Consider the following 18,783-nt stretch of genomic DNA (forward strand, 5'->3'; position numbering starts at 1 on the left):
CTTATCATTTTTTTAAAATAAATATGTTTTTTGTTTTTTACTTTAAAAATTCCTTTTAATACAATTAACTGAAATTGCAAAGATATTGGCAAATAATAATAATAAAAGTCCCCCACCCACTATCAAAATTTAGAGTTTTAGATAAAGATAGCTCCTTCACCGCAGAGTTCCCAGGACAGAGGGACATAGCAAAACAACCTAAAAATAACATGAAACATTTAATCAAAACTGTAATGAAGAGGACAAACAGCAGCAAATGTAAAAGTTCATTCATTAAGTTAACCTATAAAGCACTATGTACTTTGCTGGTGCAATTCTTGTATTATTGGTGGTGCTCAATGTACATAGACAGTTGGAATGAAAGAATTGCATATCTTGCTGTGCACCCTAAAGAAATAAAGGTCATGCTTCTTGGAATTCCTGCCCCACATCCAACATCATGGGACGCTCACATGGAAGTATAATTTTGCACATACCAAATGTATTAGGAAAGTGACAGCACTTCCTACTATTTGCAAGATGAATCTGTCGGTCAAAGACAAACAAATTAATCACCTCACTGGGTCTGCCAAAGTTCCTGGGCTTGTCTAAAGTAGCTCTTTGGATTCCAGGTATGGTATATAGTAGGGAAGCAAACCTTCCCCCCACCCCCACCATGTATTCTGGTATCAAGAGCTTTAAAAACTATATTCAGACGGCAGAAAAAAGTTAACGAATCATTCAACAAAGCAAAGGTAATGAATAACAGAATGGAGAAAGGAATGATGGAGGAGGAGGAGGATGGCAAAAATGTGTTTTGGTAGATAGATACTTCAGATACTGCAATGATGCAGAGCAACCACCTCTGGGATGAAAAACGGTATCTAAATATATCACAGTTGCCATCATAATTTCAGCAACAACACCAACATGACCCTTTCCTGGGAGAGCTAGCAATATTCAATTTAAAAACTCCATTACAATAGTGCTAAAGTGTCGCTATGTTTGTGATGTTTCACTTCAAAGTCCTGTTAGGGTGCAACAGGTAACTCATGTTTCTTGTCCTTGTAGCCCGTTCATGGTAAAAAAAAAAAAAACTGCTGCTCCCCCCAGCCAGATCATTTGATTCAATTGCTCCTATATGCTGCTAGCCATTCAAATAGAAGCACAAGAGTCTGACGGGCCCTATTATGTACATTCCACATACACAGGCTCAGATTTAGCAACGGACTACTGGATTTATCTGGGAATCTGGGCATGTGAAAGGTGCCCGGGTGCTTGACTAGAGGTTCCCATTGGAGTGCTTTACTTTCAACTGAACAGCCGCAGCATCCGCAGGGAAGTGTTTGAGGTGGTAAGGCACTCTCCCACTCCCACTGGGGAAAGTATCATCCCATCTGGCCCAACGATTAATTGGCTGGTGGATCGGAGGTAAAAACTAGTTGTCTGTGAATGGTGAATGAATGTTAAAAGCATTCTGCCACCCACCCCAGTGGAAAAAAACCAAAACAAAACAAGAGCCTGTGGAGACAGCAGAACTTTAGCTCGGCTTGCAGATCACAGAGACTAACTCTACCTCAGCTTTGCAAATAAGTCTACAAAAGTTTCTAAATGTCTTAGCTCAAAGGTTCTCAAGTCCACCTGCCCCCACATATTTATGTTGGCCATTTGCAGCCTACAAATAAGCCTAAACTGGGGCATATGGTGTGATCATTTGGTGGACAGTCTTACCTGCCACAGGTGACTAGCCTAAGAGCTTTAATTCAGTATTTGATGGGCAACTGCATTTTTGAAAGTGACCTGGAGGGTGCTTCCAGATGATCTATTTTAGAATATTCAGGTTTATTTGTTTGCAGGGAGATTAGGTGATGTTGACTATTTTATGAACATTCAACTCTATCTGTTTTCTTTGTAGGAAGCTTAGATGCTGCTGCAAAGCCAAATCGAGTGCAATCCCATTGCATTCAATTACTTTAAAAACTATATATATATATATATATATATATATATATATATATATATATCCCTTCCAGTAGCACCTTAGAGGCCAACTAAGTTTGTTATTGGTATGAACTTTCGTGTGTGCGCGCACTTCTTCAGATACCTTATCTGAAGAAGAAACTCTATCTGAAGAAGTGTGCATGCACACACGTAAGCTCAAACCAATAACAAACTTAGTTGGTCTCTAAGGTGCTACTGGAAGGAAATTTTTTATTTTGCTTCGACTACAGCAGACCAACACGGCTACCTACCTGTAATTAAAAAACTATGATATTTGGGGGAAGTAGGCTTGTTGTGCAAAAGCTAAAAATCAACTATAATTGCACATACCAGCATTTGCCCTGAATCCCACCAAAAATTAGCAATAGCCTGGAAGCACCTCTACCAAGCACCCAGGGTTGCTTCATGTCACAAGCCACCTAATTACATAAAACAATGACCTGATACGAAGGATTTATAATGAGTCACTCAGGTCTTATAAGTGATCACTCTTCTTGTAATATACAGCACACATTGAGCACAATCTTCAAACACTCCATGAAAAAGGCACATTCAGCAGCTAGCCCTTGCATCTTCCTATGTTCAGTATATTAAGGAGCTAATTTTGTGTAAAAATAATACCTCAGCTCCACCTCCTGGTGATTGTGTGCAATTTTGCCTGGTGCAATGGTGGGGGTGGGAGAGGAAAGGAACTTTTAAGTCTCCAGAAGAGATAGAATGGTCCCTCAGAGCTAATCAAGTCTTCAAATTCAATTATGTCAGTCTTCCTAAATCATTTCATGATATTTAGCGAAACTCCTTAACTGCCACAATTAATATGCTCACAAGACGCGCAGCCTGTTCCATTCGTTTCTGGGAACACAATGATATTTTCTGAGACCCATTAATAACTTGCACAGGATTTATGTACAAGATAAATCCAATTCAATTTCCTTTTTCAATTAATGACCAATTATTTGAGCCAAGCTTGACAGAAAATATTGCTCAAATACCATTAATCTAACAAAAATTAACTTTACCATTTTTGTAATAAAGAGAACATAATTTTAAAGTAAAATAATGCTCTTTATTTAGTAATGTTATCCAATATTAAAGCACAGTTACTATTCCCTTGTTAAAAGGTCACATTAGCTCAAGGTACTGGCATTGATCACAGGGTGAGCATTTATATTTAAGCTTAAATATTTTCAGCATCTGCTGCAAACATATTCACATGCTTTCAGTGATGTTGCTATTCCCCTTTGCTGGCTCTCAAAATCCTCAACCTCTTTCCCTACTAATTAGGCACTGCTTAATGCTACTCAGTTAACATTTGGTTAATGGCATCATGAAGCTATGTGATGTCACACATCACTAGCTATTGTGATGTCACAAATGTTTGCAAAAAAAATATGGGTTGCCGCAACTAATCAGAATAAAACTGTCAGAAGATTGAGAGGGCGAAGAAGAAAGGAATATGGTACTGAGAAGATGCACAAGGAGGAGGAAAACAAAAGGGGGCTGGGCAGTAACAACAACCAGTAATAACATTCAATGGGGAATTTCCATAATTTGCATGGATGGATGGACTGAATGTGCTATTTATACAGGGGATATTAAAGTCGGAGAATATACACTACACATCTAGGTAAAGGGACCCCCGACCATTAGGTCCAGTTGTGTCTGACTCTGGGGTTGCGGCGCTCATCTCGCCTTACTGGCCAAGGGAGCCGGCGTACAGCTTCCGGGTCATGTGGCCAGCATGACTAAGCCGCTTCTGGCAAACCAGAGCAGCACACGGAAACTCCGTTTACCTTCCCGCCGGAGTGGTACCTATTTATCTACTTGCACTTTGACGTGTTTTCGAACTGCTGGGTGGGCAGGAGCAGGGACCGAACCACAGGAGCTCACCCCGTTGCGGGGATTCGAACCACTGACCTTCTGATCAGCAAGCCCTAGGCTCTGTGGTTTAACCCACAGCACCACCCGCATCCCTCACTCTACACATCTCGTTATTAGCATATCATTCCCATCCTTTTAAATCAGGTGTGGGGAACCTCTAAAGGTTGTTGAACTACAACTATCAACTAACAGTGCAATCTTGTCTACTTAGAAGTAAGTCCCATTAAGTTCAGTGGGGCTTACTCCCAGGTAAATATAAGATTTCACTCTTAATTGAGTGACTGGCCACCATCTTCTTTTTATTTTATTTTATTTTATTTTCTTTTTTTGGCCTGGCCACCATCTTCTATGAGTTGCTGACTTGGCAATTCAGTGCAATAAATTTCCAATTTTATGTTTGAAGCAACAACAATGACAACAACAACACAGCCTGGAAGAAAGGAAAGGAAATGCAAAAACCAGTGTTACTTTTATACTCCCTTCAATATTCTAACCCCCTTGGCTCTTATTTTCAAGGGCATTCAAAATAAAATAGTATTCACTGTGCTTTGAGATAAACGTTCAAGGTAGCATACAATATGTTTAACAACAGCCTCAGCATCTCAAAACAAAGTTGTTCTTTAAAATAGATACTAAAAGTAATTAAAGAATTATCTACAAAAGTTGAGTTTTTGAACTACAATTTCAGAAAACATCAAGAGCTTTCAATTACAATATGCATAAGGTCGGTATTGAGCGTACATGCTCAAGGGAAGTCTTGCCAGCTTTGATCTATAGGAGCTCATCTTAGGTTTTGGCTTGGCTTCTCCAGTGAGGCTTTGTACTTGCAGCAAATAGTGAAGTAAGGTGACAATCGTACCAAACTGAAGTGGTGTGCCTTTGTTTATCAATTTCAAGTATTCTCCTGAATGCCCTGAACATGCCTGCCTGGTTCTCTCTTCAGTCTGCCTACCACTCCTTACCATTGTAGACAGTCACTATAGTTGGCTCATAGCTCCCTCCCTACAGCAGTACCATTTCCCCTTGATTAGAAAGACAACTAAGGAAACCATCCCAGTCTTCTCATCTCAAGCAAGACAGCTATAAAACGGGGAGACTTCCTTTTAAGCCAGTGAAAGTAAGTCTAATCTCCCTCCCTCTCTCTGCTGCTGCTGCTAGAATACAGTATACGATTCTACCACTTCTCTCATTTGGTGGGGAAAACACTGTGACCATCAATGCACAATCAGTTATTGATTTGCTCAAGAGAGCACATTTCAGAGGACCAGCACTCCCAACTAAAGCAGAAATAGTCAGGGAATATCAAATGAAGAATGGAGAGTCAAATTGCAGCGGAAGGGCAAACAAGGTGAAAGATTAGGCTTATTTATTTGATTTTCCAGAAAGGTGGAGATAAAGAAACATCTCTCGGTGGAGGTTTCTAAGGTGGAGAACACTGTGGCAAAATAAGGAGAGATCAGATCGTTTCAGGTTTCACAGACAGAGTGACTTTGGAGAGAGACAGAACTACAACGAAGTTGATAAAATGAGGAGGCACACCAGAAAACTGCTAGTGGTCTCAGTGGGCCACTTAATAATTTTTGTTGTTGTCCATCAAATCAAAGCGCATATACTACAATAAACATTTGTTTCCTTCAGCACTGGCCTCGCTATCAAAACCAGCAGTGTATTATGAAAACCATGGAGAATATTGTGGCAAAATGCAGTGGAAACAATGGTGCGAAGGACAAGCTGCGGGGGAAAGCCCTTTTAACTGGTACGTTTTCAGGGAAACGTCAGTTGACTGCGCCATAACTGCATCATGAAAACTGTGGGCCCTAGGCCTTTGTTTCCATTTTCCCATTTACCATTCCTAGAGATTATGATGATAAGTAACAACCAATGTTACATGTCTTCCCCTTCCTGAAATCCTACTGAATTATTTTTTCAGTGGGTAAGGGAAAGTCTCAATAAAAGCAGGATTTATTTACTTTTATACCCTGAAATTTCTACCAGGTATTTTATTTGCATGACATTCTTAGAGTATCCAGTGGTACCCCGGGTTACAAACACTTCGGGTTACAAACTCCACTAACCCGGAAGTAGTTACCTTGGGTTGTGAACTTTGCTGCAGGATGAGAACGGAAATTGCGCGGCGGCGGCGGCAGGAGGCCCCATTAGCAAAAGCGCGCCTCGGGTTAAGAATGGACCTCCGGAACAGATTAAGTTTGTAACCCGAGGTACCACCGTATTTGATACTTAACAATGGATTGGTACAGTTAATTTTTTTCTATTGGCAGGGGATTAGAAAGAGGAATTATGGCAATGAACAGAGAAGTTGATCTGTAAAGGAAATGCCAGACAAATTGGAAATAGTGGGCCTTCTACTCATTTGACAGATTTAACAGAAACCTTATAATGAGTCATATTATTGGTCTAGGTCAGTAGTATCTACAAAGACAGGCAGCAGCTCTTCAAGGTTTCCAGCAGGAATCTTCCCCCACCCTACCTAGAGATGACAAGGACTGAACCTGGGATCTTCTGCAGGCAAAACAGATGCTCTCCCACTAAGCTGCAGCCTTTCCCTTAAAGTGCCTTTTCTACCTGAGCAATGCAAGTCTCTCTTAGGCCTCCTTTACTGGATCCTTGCCACCTGAAACAGCTACAACCATGCAGGACTGTGCACTTTCCTAAGGGATGGAGCAAGCTGCCTCTAGACCAATGCTGGACCAGTGACTGTTACAGTCCTTTAAAAACAGAACTGGGATCAAGGATAGGCCTGTACCTTTTAAGGAAGAGATGGGGAACCTGTGGCCCTTCAGCTGCTATTGGCCTCCAGCCGCCATCAGCCCCAGCCAGCAGAGTCAATATTTTAAGGATAATCGGAGCTGTGGTTCCACAACATGTGGAGAGCCTCAGGTTTCCCATTTCCGCTTTAAGGCAAGTGAGAAAGTGAAAGAGTAAATGGATGAAGCACTGCTACAATATCTAATAGCGCAAATGAGCTTCCCTCGTTGTGCAGCAATCGTGTAACTTAATTTCAAGTGTATTACATTAACCTAATGAAATTAAATTAAGTGTAACTGCAATCCAGGTCTACACATAAATGGAGTGTAGTTTTGTTACCACCCTAAATGAATGCTGGAATCAGCGCTTGCAGTACGCCAGAGATAGGGAACAGGATCCAGTCACCAGGGGTGTTTTCCAAGTTCCTCCACCACAGGCTTAGCAGGTAAGGGAAGCTGCCCACCTACAAATTACCAGACGTCACCATGCTATCATTTCCCCCCCTTTGCAGTGCAGCTTAGGCGGAAAGGAAGAACACAGCTGATCCAAGCTGTGTCTGAAGTCCCTGCAAATCAGCCGAGCATAGTCTATCCCAGCAGGGCTTGAAGTCACCACCGATCAGCTGATTACTGCTGAAAGTGAGTCTTTAAGACAACTCCAATCAGTCGCACTCCGGAGCTCTGGTTGGTGAGATCCCTAGTGGAACCAATCCCAGTGCCAAAAAGGCTCCAAATACAAGCCCAACTCGCCAAGGAACAACCAGGAGCACATTTTAAGGCAACCTTGCCTTTATCTGGCTCACACCTTAAATCAGGTGTGGGACTTGGGGGGAAACTGCCTCGCAGCCTTAATCAAGAAGTGCAATCCTTGTGTTTACTTGGGATTTAAGACCCACTATATCCAGAGGAGCCTACTACTGGTAAATGCATTTACAATTGCGGTCTAAATACACAATCTTCACCATTGGCGATGACTCCCCAAGAGCCTCCATTTTAGGATGAGCAAGTAATGTCATACACCACCTTGAACCAAATACGTAACTGCACAAGGAACCTTACCGTAAACTGCTCCTGCGACTTGAAGTTCTCATCTAGGTAAACCCGGGCTCTGTTGTAGTCTTTCATTGCATCGCTCGATAACAGTTCTCTGAAAGTTGCAAAAAGCAAGCCACAAATGAGTAAACATTCCCCCGCTCTAGAGAGATTACATACCTAATTCCTCAAAGCAACAATAGTAATTCAAAAATAAAAGGCTGAAAACTGAAGTTAGCAAAACCGGCGAGCTTTGAGAATAAATTGCCATATTTCAAGAAATGCTATTCTGCCACATCCTGGTCTATTTTAGTTCTGCATCCCTTCACCTAGTCAACCCTACAAAGAGCACTCATTCGCCAAATGCATTCCAAAGAAACGGGTTCCGTTTTCAAACCATACAGAAGACTTTCCCCTACACAGCCTTCCAAAACATAACACACAACAGGAAAAAACGTCAAGCAACTCAATGATGATCCAAGACAGTAGAGGGCACTATTTCACTACTTTCAAGAGCTACAGTCTATTCCATACTACAGTGGTACCTCGGGTTACATACGCTTCAGGTTACATACGCTTCAGGTTACATACTCCGCTAACCCAGAAATAATGCTTCAGGTTAAGAACTTTGCTTCAGCATAAGAACAGAAATCGTGCTCTGGCGGCACAGCGGCAGCGGGAGGCCCCATTAGCCAAAGTGGTGTTTCTGGTTAAGAACGGACCTCCGGAACGAATTAAGTACGTAACCAGAGGTACCACTGTACATTAATGGTAGAACTGTAACTGGAAAAAAAAGAATCCCACAGCCTGAATGAAACCTGAAAGTTACATTATTGATTTTCAACAGTGTCTTATTAGCAACATGAACACCAGGCAAAAGTTCTCCAGGTCCTAGTGAACTCATCAAGAAAAAATGGTTAGGATTCATCCACAATGAATTGGAGGGTGGGGGGAGAAAACCCCACAGCACGATCAAGACATTTTGTATCAGAATATACAGGAGCAGAAGCTCTTTGACCTGCACACAACAGGCGCATGGGAAAGCAGAACTTGCTGAATTTCTGCCTGGACAGCCCAATGCTGAACTGCCAAAGCAAAGCATTACTGTACGGGACCTCATTTGTAAACCAGTACTGTATAATGTGCAAGGCTAGGCAGAGCCTTTGCTCCTACACTCGCATTTGCTAACCAGGCAGAGGGCATTCTCGGTGGTGGCGCCCGCCCTGTGGAACGCCCAAGGAAATAAACAGCTATCTGACTTTTAGAAGACATCTGAAGGCAGCCCTGTTTAGGGAAGTTTTTAATGTCTGATATTTTATTGTGCTTTTAATTCTGTTGGGAGCCGCCCAGAGTGGCTGGGGAAACCCAGCCAGATGGGCAGGGCATGAATAATAAATTAGTAGTAGTAGTACTCCAACTTTTTGTTTGCCCTTTTGCATTCTTTAATGCTTACAAGGTGATTGCCTGACCATTTCCCATGGGCTTTAGAGCACAAATAAAAACTATAAGCACTTTACCTCACACCTTAATTGTGCGGCAATAATGTGTTCTATAATCAACGTTTGTGATGCAGTATTTTTTTTTGAAGGCATAAAAATTAATATGAGAAAAAATTGTAAAAGTAACACGGGCAAGTGTTTGAATAAAAACTCTTGTCTATATAAGTCAAAAGCAAAGAAGTCACACATATATGCAGGTTTTCCAAGGAAGATTTTAATATATTTTATTAATTGTTATGTAATCGTATGAAAAGACATTAACCTGGGACTCAGCTAGATTGGCAAAGAAAAAGTGATTTATATGTGTTGTATATGCGATATAACACTGTGCCACCAGATGGCGATGTGGGGTCACATTTTTCCCTACCAGATTTCTGTTTAAATTTACTGTACGTGTTTAATTGAAACACTTCTTTGATGTGTCTAGATCCAGCCTTGATTTCTAGACAGACATTTAGAAACTGAATGCATTTAAATAAAAAAAAGCTTATAAAAGGTGGGAAACTAGGAAAAGCTTAACATTAGCAAGTCATTTTTGTTTCTTCAGCTGTGTATTTTGAAATTTTAGCTCATTCTGAGCACGTACAATAGAGGTTGCTACGCTGTCTGCCTCTGACCTTTCTTCCTTACTCATCAGCTGGGCTGAAGATTCAGTGACAGAAGAAATGATACCTTCTGTCGGGTAATTCTTCAAGCTGAAACTTTTCACTCTGCATGAGCTTTTTTGTGTTTTTAAAATAAAAACCAGTTCTCCCTACTTGACACTCTTGTCAGTAATTTCCTGTGCACCAGGATGCACACAACACAAGCAAGTCTACAAACGGGGAGGCAAATCTCCAAGATATCAAACATCATTACAATTATTATAGAACTTTAAACAGCATGCCATGTTTGCTCAGGAAATCTTTTAAAATGCATTTCTGCCAGAACTAGTGTTTCATGTCATATACTATGAGATGCAGAAAGCCCTGAGAAATATCCATTCACCCAGGGAAAAAAATCACTCCCGTTTTTCTTTTAATGGAACATTAAAAAAGAAACTTCCCCCCTGTTTACCTTCCTTCTTTCTCTCTCTCTGTTACACGTCACTAAAAACAAAATCAGAACTTGATGAAATCAAACATACCAGGTTTCCCACATAAGAAGAGTCCTGCTGGAAGGTGTCACAGGATTGGAAAAAATTTAAAGACTATTTAGTTAAATCTGTAAAATTGAATATTTGAGCAGAATTAAGCAGAAGATCGGCTTTAGCAGGTTTATGTTAGATAAAATTGTTTAAAAGAAATTTTTTTGTGTGAATGATCTAATTGTTAAAAAGTATTTTAAGATTTGGTGTTTAAGCTACGATTTATATTTGATTAAGTAAGGTTAAGTGCATCAAGAAATATGGTAAATGTTAATGGAATAAGATATAAAGCTACCTATAACATATATACGATTTTGAAGACAGTGGAGGGAACGGGGGAAGTCCCCTGAATAGAGAAGATTGTAACAAGAAAACTACAAAGATAAGTGTTGGTTAAGGTTTGTATATGTTTTTCTTTATGTTTGCTTATATTGTTATTGTTTTTATTGCATTTATGTATTGTGCTTTTATGGTGTTTATTATGTTTATGTTGTGTGTTTTTTTTCTTTGTTTTAATGGAAAATAATAAAAACCTTTTTTTTAAAAAAAAAAAAGAAAGAAGAGTCCTGCTGGAAAAGGCCAAAGCAAGCCACTTCTGGCTAGATTGAGAAAACGCCTTACCTGGCATGAGGCAGATCCGTTTGCCCAAATCACTGAAATGACTTATAATTGAAAGCCAAATCGGTGCTACAAACTTCTTCTTCTTCTTTTAAAGTTTTTTAGAGGCTCACATGCTTAATAGGTTACAGGTGGGTAGCCGTGTTGGTCTGCCATAATCGAAACAAAATAGAAAATTCTTTCCAGTAGCACCTTAGAGACCAACTGAGTTTGTTCTTGGTATGTGCATGCACACGAAAGCTCATACCAAGAACAAACTCAGCTGGTCTCTAAGGTGCTACTGGAAAGAATTTTCTATTATGCTTAATAAGGTAAAGGTAAAGGACCCCTGGATGCTTAAGCCCCGTCAAAGGGACGCAGGTGGCGCTGTGGTCTAAACCACTGAGCCTCTTGGACTTGCCAATCAGAAGGTCTGTGGTGCCAATCCCCGTGACGGGCTGAACTCCCGTTGCTTGGTCCCAGCTCCTGACCACCTAGCAATTCGAAAGCACGTCACAGTGCAAGTAGATGAATAGGTACTGCTCCGGCGGGAAGGTAAACGGCGTTTCCATGCGCTGCTCTGGTTCACCAGAAGTGGCTTAGTCATTCATGCTGGCCACATGACCCGGAAGCTGTACGCTGGCTCCCTTGGCCAGTAAAGCGAAATGAGCGCCACAACCCCAGAGTCATCCGCGACTAGACCTAACGGTCAGGGGTCCCTTTACCTTTACCTAAAGGACCCCTGGATGGTTAAGTCCAGTCAAAGGTAACTATGGGGTTGCGGTGCTCATCTCGCTTTCAGGCCGAGGGAGCCGAGATTTGTCTGCAGACAGCTTTCCGGGTCATGTGGCCAACATGACTAAACCCCTGCTGGCACAACGGAGCACCGTGATGGAAACCAGAGCGCACAGAAACGCCATCTACCTTCCCGTTATCTACTTGCACTGGCATGCTTTCGAACTGCTAGGCTGGCGGAAGCTGGGACACAGCAAGAGGAGCTCACCCCGTTGTGTGGATTTGAGCCACCGACCTTCTGATCAGCAAGCCCAAGAGGCTCAGTGGTTTAGGCCACAGCGCCACCCACTCCCCTTAATACATGTGGTGAATGGAGTGGTAATTTGAAGAAGACATGAAATAACTTGCTTTAAAAGGGGGGGGCATTTTGACTTCAAAGCACAAGCCATTGTCTAGGTTGGAACCCCATCGTTTCTCGTTACTTACTTAACAAACTTGTCCACGTGAGACATGGATGCTTCATAGTTCTTCCCACCAAACTCTTGACAGTGCAACGCCATGAAGTGCGGTTTGTGCGTATGTACAACCTGTAAAATGAAAGAGGAAGGGGGGGGGAAGCATGAGCACTGTCACCTTTCTAAAAATTACACAAATTGAGCAAGACTAGTAGAAATGAATGTTCTTCAGGGTAATGGCTTGCACGACAACTTTTCTGGTCACAATAGCATTTTTGGTAAGAATTCTTATCTGCAAAATGTACTAGATGCATCGGCCAAACCCCCGACAAAACATTTTCCTGAGGCATACTGCTTCAAGGTTTCTAGGTTCTGCAGCTGGGCTGCTTACATACGTTGCACTTTTGCTACACAGACAGGAAGTGTGTGGCAAAATGAGACCTATGAAGCAGCCGTCCTTACACTGTACACGCAGATTTATGGACAAAGAAGTAATAATGCCTGTTGCACATTTGTCACCATTAATCATGCATGGAACTGAAGCCATAACTAGAAAACAAACAGGATGGACTGACTCTGTGTTACACTGGCAGACAACTGAACAAAATGTTCCCTTTTTCCGAGTGACCAGAAAAGCAGTACACCTTTCTCTCCCTGAAATACCACTTAAAACACATGATGCAAATTTTTTTTTATAAAAAAAAAGCCTTAATAAGTTGAACACAGTTAGGATCAGTCTTAGAAGAAAAGATAGTGAGATGAGATTAAATGGCTTTTATTCTTAATATAGATTGTGGAAGATGTTGGCAACAGGTCCTCAGAGAGTGGTGTTTTATGATGGAGAGGGGAAAGGATAAAAAAGTCAAGAGATAAAAAGAAGGGAAAAATAAGTTTATAACTGTGCGAAAAATTTGGGTAAAAATTATATTTACAGTGATACTAATTGGGAGTCTTTTTGTTTCACAACAAGGAGGTTTTAAATTTTGGAAAATATGTTAATTTTTGTGTTGTTTAGTTTAGTTTTTTTGTAATTTTTGTATTTTTTCTTTTTTTGTTATGCTTTTGGTTTTCTTTATTTTCTTTCTTTCTTAGTTTTCTTTTTTCTCTATAGTATGTTAATCTTGAGACTATATTTATTGAATATGTGAATTGTGTGAACTGTGTGAATGTTTTTAAAATAATAAAGTTTAATAAAAAAATTTTTAAAAAAAGTTGTTTCCTGTGGGATAACCCAGGAGAGCGTTGTTACAAGTTGACTGACGGTACCACAACAATGCAGTGAAGCATGGATGGCCCACCTGAAGCACAAGCTCCATGTGGCACAAACTGTGGGGGTCCATGGCAGGATGATTTTATAACCTGGCAATGACAAAGACTCATTGCCTGCACTCCTGCCATTTCCCTGTTCAGCAGGCTAGAGCAGGGATTTCTGTCCTTAGGGCCCAAATATAATGAGGCCAAACAGCCACGAAATGATGAGATGGAGTCGTCATGATTCGCCCAGAACATTATGACATAGTTCGACAATTACGGTACTCTTTTCTTGGTGGCTATCAAATCCCTCATTAGAAATCGCCAGGTTTTTAGCCACAGTGGTTTCCCTGCGGCAGGGAGTTCCATAGTTTCTCTTTCCTCAAGACGCTGGAGGTATCATAGCTCAGGTTCCCAATTTTTGGTAGAATTTGCTGATCCAGAGGCTGTGAGCGGAGATGTGGGAACAGTGAACAAGGAGAACTGGGCTGTAATAATAATAATAATAATAATAATAATAATAATAATAATAATAATAATAATAATAATAATAATATATTTATACCCCGCCCATCTGGCTGGGTTTCCCCAGCCACTCTGGGTGGCTCCCAACAGAATATTAAAAACACGATAAAACATTAAAAACTTCCCTAAACAGGGTTGCCTTCAGATGTCTTCTAAAAGTCAGATAGTTTATTTCCTTGAAATCTGAAGAGAGGGCATTCCACAGGGTGGCCTCCACGACAGAGCTGGACCTCAGTATCTGGGCTGAGCGATGAGAATGGGGATGCTCCTTCAGGTATACTGGGCCGAGGCCATTTAGGGCTTTAAAGGTCAGCACCAGCACTAGCCCTGCCGTCCCTGTTCTGGCCAAATTCTGCCCCTGACTGTCACACAATGAGGCAACAACCTGACAGGGGATTCGGCACATGTTCAGCTTAGCTGAATGTGCTAAGGATTTCCTCCACGGTCGACAAACCCAGCACAATCTTTCAGACAAATGCAGAAAGAATCCTCCCTTGGACCCTTTTCCTGCCTAATCACGCCACAGAGAAATACTCTACCGTGGATGTAATATTTTGGCTCGAGTCTACTCTGTGCCCACAAGAAAGCGGCACACCCACTGTGAATTTTGGTACGTGCTTTTTTTAATGCTGCAGTGGCAATGCTGCATTTTAAGAAATAAAATGACAGGGCAAGCAAAGAAACCGAAGCCCTGAGCGCAAATGCACAGTGGCAATTATGTGGGATGCCCCCTTACAGGACCTTTGCTGGGGGGGGGGGGGGAATCACACTATAAACTATAATTAAGTCCACATTTTGCAGAAAGTTAAAATGTTAAGTTCTTTAAAAAGACCTACAACTCTAGCTCGGTGGTTATATTAAGGGGCGGCTTTTTAAAGATAGAATTAAGAGGTTTTGCGTTTTCCACTCTTCAGCAACCAAGGGATCTGTCCCTGGCAGCAAAAACAAGTCCTGTTTCCTCCAATTCAAGGGTAGGAACTGAGAGCGCTAAGGCCATGTTACTGCATGTATGTCTGGAGCGCTGACTGCTATTGGGAGGTGGATTTCAGGTTCCAAAGCTTTGAATGAGAAACATAAAAATGACACAGCAACAGATTTTCCTAATAGTCACAATGGCTTTAGACGTGTGTACCAACTTTCAATCTACGAAATAAAATTAAAAAATTCTTTCCAGTAGCACCTTAGAGACCAACTAAGTTTATTCTTGGTATGAGCTTCCGTGTGCATGCACACTTCTTCAGAGTTCTACAGTTCAAGTACCTTTCAAGAGGGGAATTTGCAGCCACGTCAGTCTTCCCCAGTTGTTCTGCTGCAGCGTCGCGCTGAGCTAAGCCATAGTTTGCTGCTGCATGTAGCCCGACCCAGGACTCATGGCTTAGCTCTCCCAAACTAACCACGAGTCCTGAACCCAGGGTACACTTGCCCAAGGCCACAGGTGCTGACTCATAGGGGCCGAGGCAGTTTCGGCCCCACAAATATGTTACATTAGGGGACCGGGCCCCCTCAATATTCAGAGAATGTTACACGACATTGCATGGTCCCTCACCCCCCCCCCCAATCCTCTGGAGAAGCCCCAGGCCTCAGAGGGTTATGTTGGTCAGGGCCCCCGCCAGGGGCTAGTTGCTTTTTTGTTTGAGTTTATAACTTTATTCTAACAAGACTCCCACCTTGGACCTCGGACCAGCTCTGCAAGGGCCTTGCATAAATCACAGGACAAACCTTGTTAACAAGTGGTGGCTTGTTCGAGAGAGCTAAACCACAAGCCTTGGTTTTGGACAACATGCTAAGCAAACTATAGGTTAACAACAGCAAAAGGACCAGGGAGGAGCGAAGTGGCAACCATTTTGTCTTCCAGAGTCTGCTTACATGTTTATGCCAAGCTATGCTTTAACTTAATGTGAGGCATGAACCGGGTCACTGTTTCTCAACCCCACTTATGTGACAGGGGTGCTAGGAGGAAAGAACAGAGTACCGTTATGTGGGGAAAGGTTGCGATAAAGTGTGACCTCCCTAAAAGAGGTGTTGTGGCGAGACCTGGAGACCAACCTCCTGCTTGTGGGTAGGTCTATTGGATAGTCACAACGCCCGATTGGTAGGTCCTTCGTTGCTGGATGTAATCTGACCAATGGGGTGCAGCCTAAATGGTTTGAGGGACCTATTTTATCCCTTGCACGTGACCAAGAGATTCTCTTTCGGCCCCCGCCCACCTCTCCCTATATTTAGGGTATTTGTGATTAACCTTGCTATGCCGTCATGTGTCGTCTGTCATTGGGACAGGGGCATGGCAGGAATTTCCCCACTTGGCTGACTGGCTGTTGCCATTTGGGTTTCGCCTGCTGCATAGCAAATCGTCACAACTTGTAAGGTTGTGGATAGGCACTGGTTCATGTGGTAGGGATGGGAGAACGGTCTTGCCAATGTGAAGGGTATTCCGTTAAAGGAATCCAGGGACTCAACGTGGTTTGGTCAACCCCCAAGAAGTGGTTGTGCCCGTGCCTGAGTCTAGGGGAACATCTGGGGGAGTGGACAGAGTCTGTTCCCAGGCTTTCCACCTACCTCAGGCGTTCACCCTTGGCTAACCTATGATAGAGCTCTGGGTCAGTGCTACCTGCAACGGTGTAGGGAGCTAGTCGAACCAGAGCCTGTACAACCACTCACTTTTCTGTAATAATAAAGCTGTGACCTAAATTCTGCCAAAAACCAAAACTAAAATTTGAGTCAAATTTGTTTTTATTTGGGAGGGAAGGTCTCTGGGTCTGAACACGCAACAATAGATGAGTGGAATAAAGAAAAGGGGGAAAATGCCACAATGGAAGAAAGAGCAAACCCCCTCTGCAAAATTAATATCCAAAGCCCAAAACTCAAATCTAGCTTTGCACTATATAGTATAAACGTTAATGTTCCAGCGCATACTATATGTACGTGAGAAGCGGGGTGGTGGGGGGGATGCAAGACGCCTGGAAATAAAACCTCCATCCAAATTTAAAGCTGCTGCTCAGGGGTTTCAAGGAAGAACATGCTTTCCACTCCACCCCCAAAACCAAGTCATACAAACAGCATTTCCATGCAAAACACACAGTAAACATGTCCTTAGCAGCTTAGCAAGTTGGTCACAGTGAAAAAGTAGAAGAGGTAGCCCTATCCATCACTTTGAAATAAACTCATTAAAGCAAAGTGCCTGCCAGCAACTAATGAGTTAATCAATAAGGGGTGTGTGTGTGTGTGTGTGTGTGTGTAAGTGTAACAGAAAGCATGCCACTTGGCAGGAATATCATTTGAATCTGACCCCAAACAGTCAGCAGCAGGTCAAGAGCCATCTACTGTTTACCTGTGCGGTGAAGGGGCTGGCAGCACATTAAAACGAACAACCAATATCAATCACATCAGGTCAATGGCAAGAGCAGGACACAATTAAGCCAGAGACAATCACAGAAATGTAAAGATGTTTTACTGTTTATTGCAGCCAAGTTAACCTCTTTTTCTTTTTAAACCAACTGAAGGTGTTTTGCATTGAGCTTGAAAGTCTAGTCTAGGCAAATAATTTTATTCAATATTCAGGCGCAAGCTTTCTGCCTTGGGGAAAAACAACAACAAACCAAGGCCATTGGAATTCATTAAGAAGAGAAAGGTAGCAATAGTTTATTCAACTAACGCCCACCCACACATGCTTGGGGAATTCCGAAGAGCAGGGAAGACCATTTGTGATTTGGGGGGGGGATCATGGGGGTGATTGGAAAGATGACTCATTTAGGTTCCTTCCACCATATATAACTCACACCTGAAAGCAAGATTCACTTTATTTCCTGTTGATCGGAATGCAAGAAACTTGGGAGTGTACTGTATCCAACACTGCCCAAGTGGTCATCATAGCTGTCAAGTTTCGGTTTTGAAAATAAGGGATCAATCAGCAGTCTCACCTATCCCCGGGGACAGTCACATGTCAGTGGTGGGTGGAGCCAGAAGCAAAAGTGGGTGAAGCAGCAATGTAAACTCCAAGCGGGCTCGGGCTCGGAGCGGGGCAAAGAGGAGGGCAGCCAGCAAAGAGGAGGGCAGCCATGTGCTCCGCGCGATGGAGCCCCATCGTCTTCTTGTCTGATCCCATCAAAACAGGACAGGAAGCAGCAGCTGCTCAAAGGCAGCCAGGCTCTGCCCACCAGCTAACTCTATTGGCCGGCTGAGGGGCTCGGCGGCAACAGATAGGGGCTGATGCAGAGGGAGGAATACACCCCCCTGTAAGCACGGGAAACGGCTCCCACTTGCTTTGAGGGCTGAGGCTTTTCTCTCCAAGTAGGCGAGGTCTTCCCACCCAGTCCCTGGCTGGCCAGCAGGGGAGGAGCTGCTTCCATTAAAAACAGGAAATTTAAGGGAAATAAAAAATAAGGGAGAGCAGCAGGAAACTGCTTGAAATAAGGGAGAATTCCGGGGGAAACGGGATACTTGACAGCACCGGTGGTCATCCTCTCACAACAACAGAACTTCCCTTTCCTTTACTCTTCCTGCGTGCTTCTCAAATCTATTCATATTTGAGGGTGCGGGGGAGAGAAGATGCAGAAGCTCCATTGTGCAAACAGAAATCTGTTGCTCGAGTGGAAGGGCAGCAGTGGATGAAACCCATACCAACTAAATTATGATTACCAGATTTTTTTCAATGAATCCGGGGACACTTTTTTTTTTTTTTTGTAAGCTGAGTAGCAACCGGGAGTCAGTAGTGGGGATGGTGAGGCAAAAGACCCTGGGCCCAAGCACACATGCATATTGTATAAAGGTGCAAAGCCCTTCTTTCACACCCCATGAAACATAAATGCGCAGAGTTTTTTAAAACTGGGCAACGGCCGGCCGTTAAGTTGCCATTATAGTGGCCGTGCTCTGCTCAATTTGAACAATCATGTTATGGTGCTTTCATTAGATGTTTCATGGAGCTACTTAAAACGATTACC

The 18,783-nt window shown here is 42.6% G+C and overlaps 1 protein-coding gene across 4 annotated transcripts in view; it reads right to left on the reverse strand.

Annotated features, from left to right (window-relative positions):
• Positions 1-18,783, reverse strand: part of INPP5A (inositol polyphosphate-5-phosphatase A) — a 234,576-nt gene that overhangs the window by 155,044 nt on the left and 60,749 nt on the right. For all 4 annotated transcript variants that reach the window (XM_033149334.1, XM_033149337.1, XM_033149335.1 and 1 more), the window contains exons 3-4: positions 12,102-12,202; positions 7,686-7,773 (exon numbers count right to left, since the gene is read on the reverse strand). In XM_033149334.1, coding sequence (XP_033005225.1) covers positions 7,686-7,773; positions 12,102-12,202 — 189 coding nt within the window. The remainder of the gene's footprint in view (positions 1-7,685; positions 7,774-12,101; positions 12,203-18,783) is intronic.

The sequence above is a fragment of the Lacerta agilis genome, chromosome 5, assembly GCF_009819535.1.
Source record: "Lacerta agilis isolate rLacAgi1 chromosome 5, rLacAgi1.pri, whole genome shotgun sequence".
NCBI lineage: Eukaryota > Metazoa > Chordata > Lepidosauria > Squamata > Lacertidae > Lacerta > Lacerta agilis.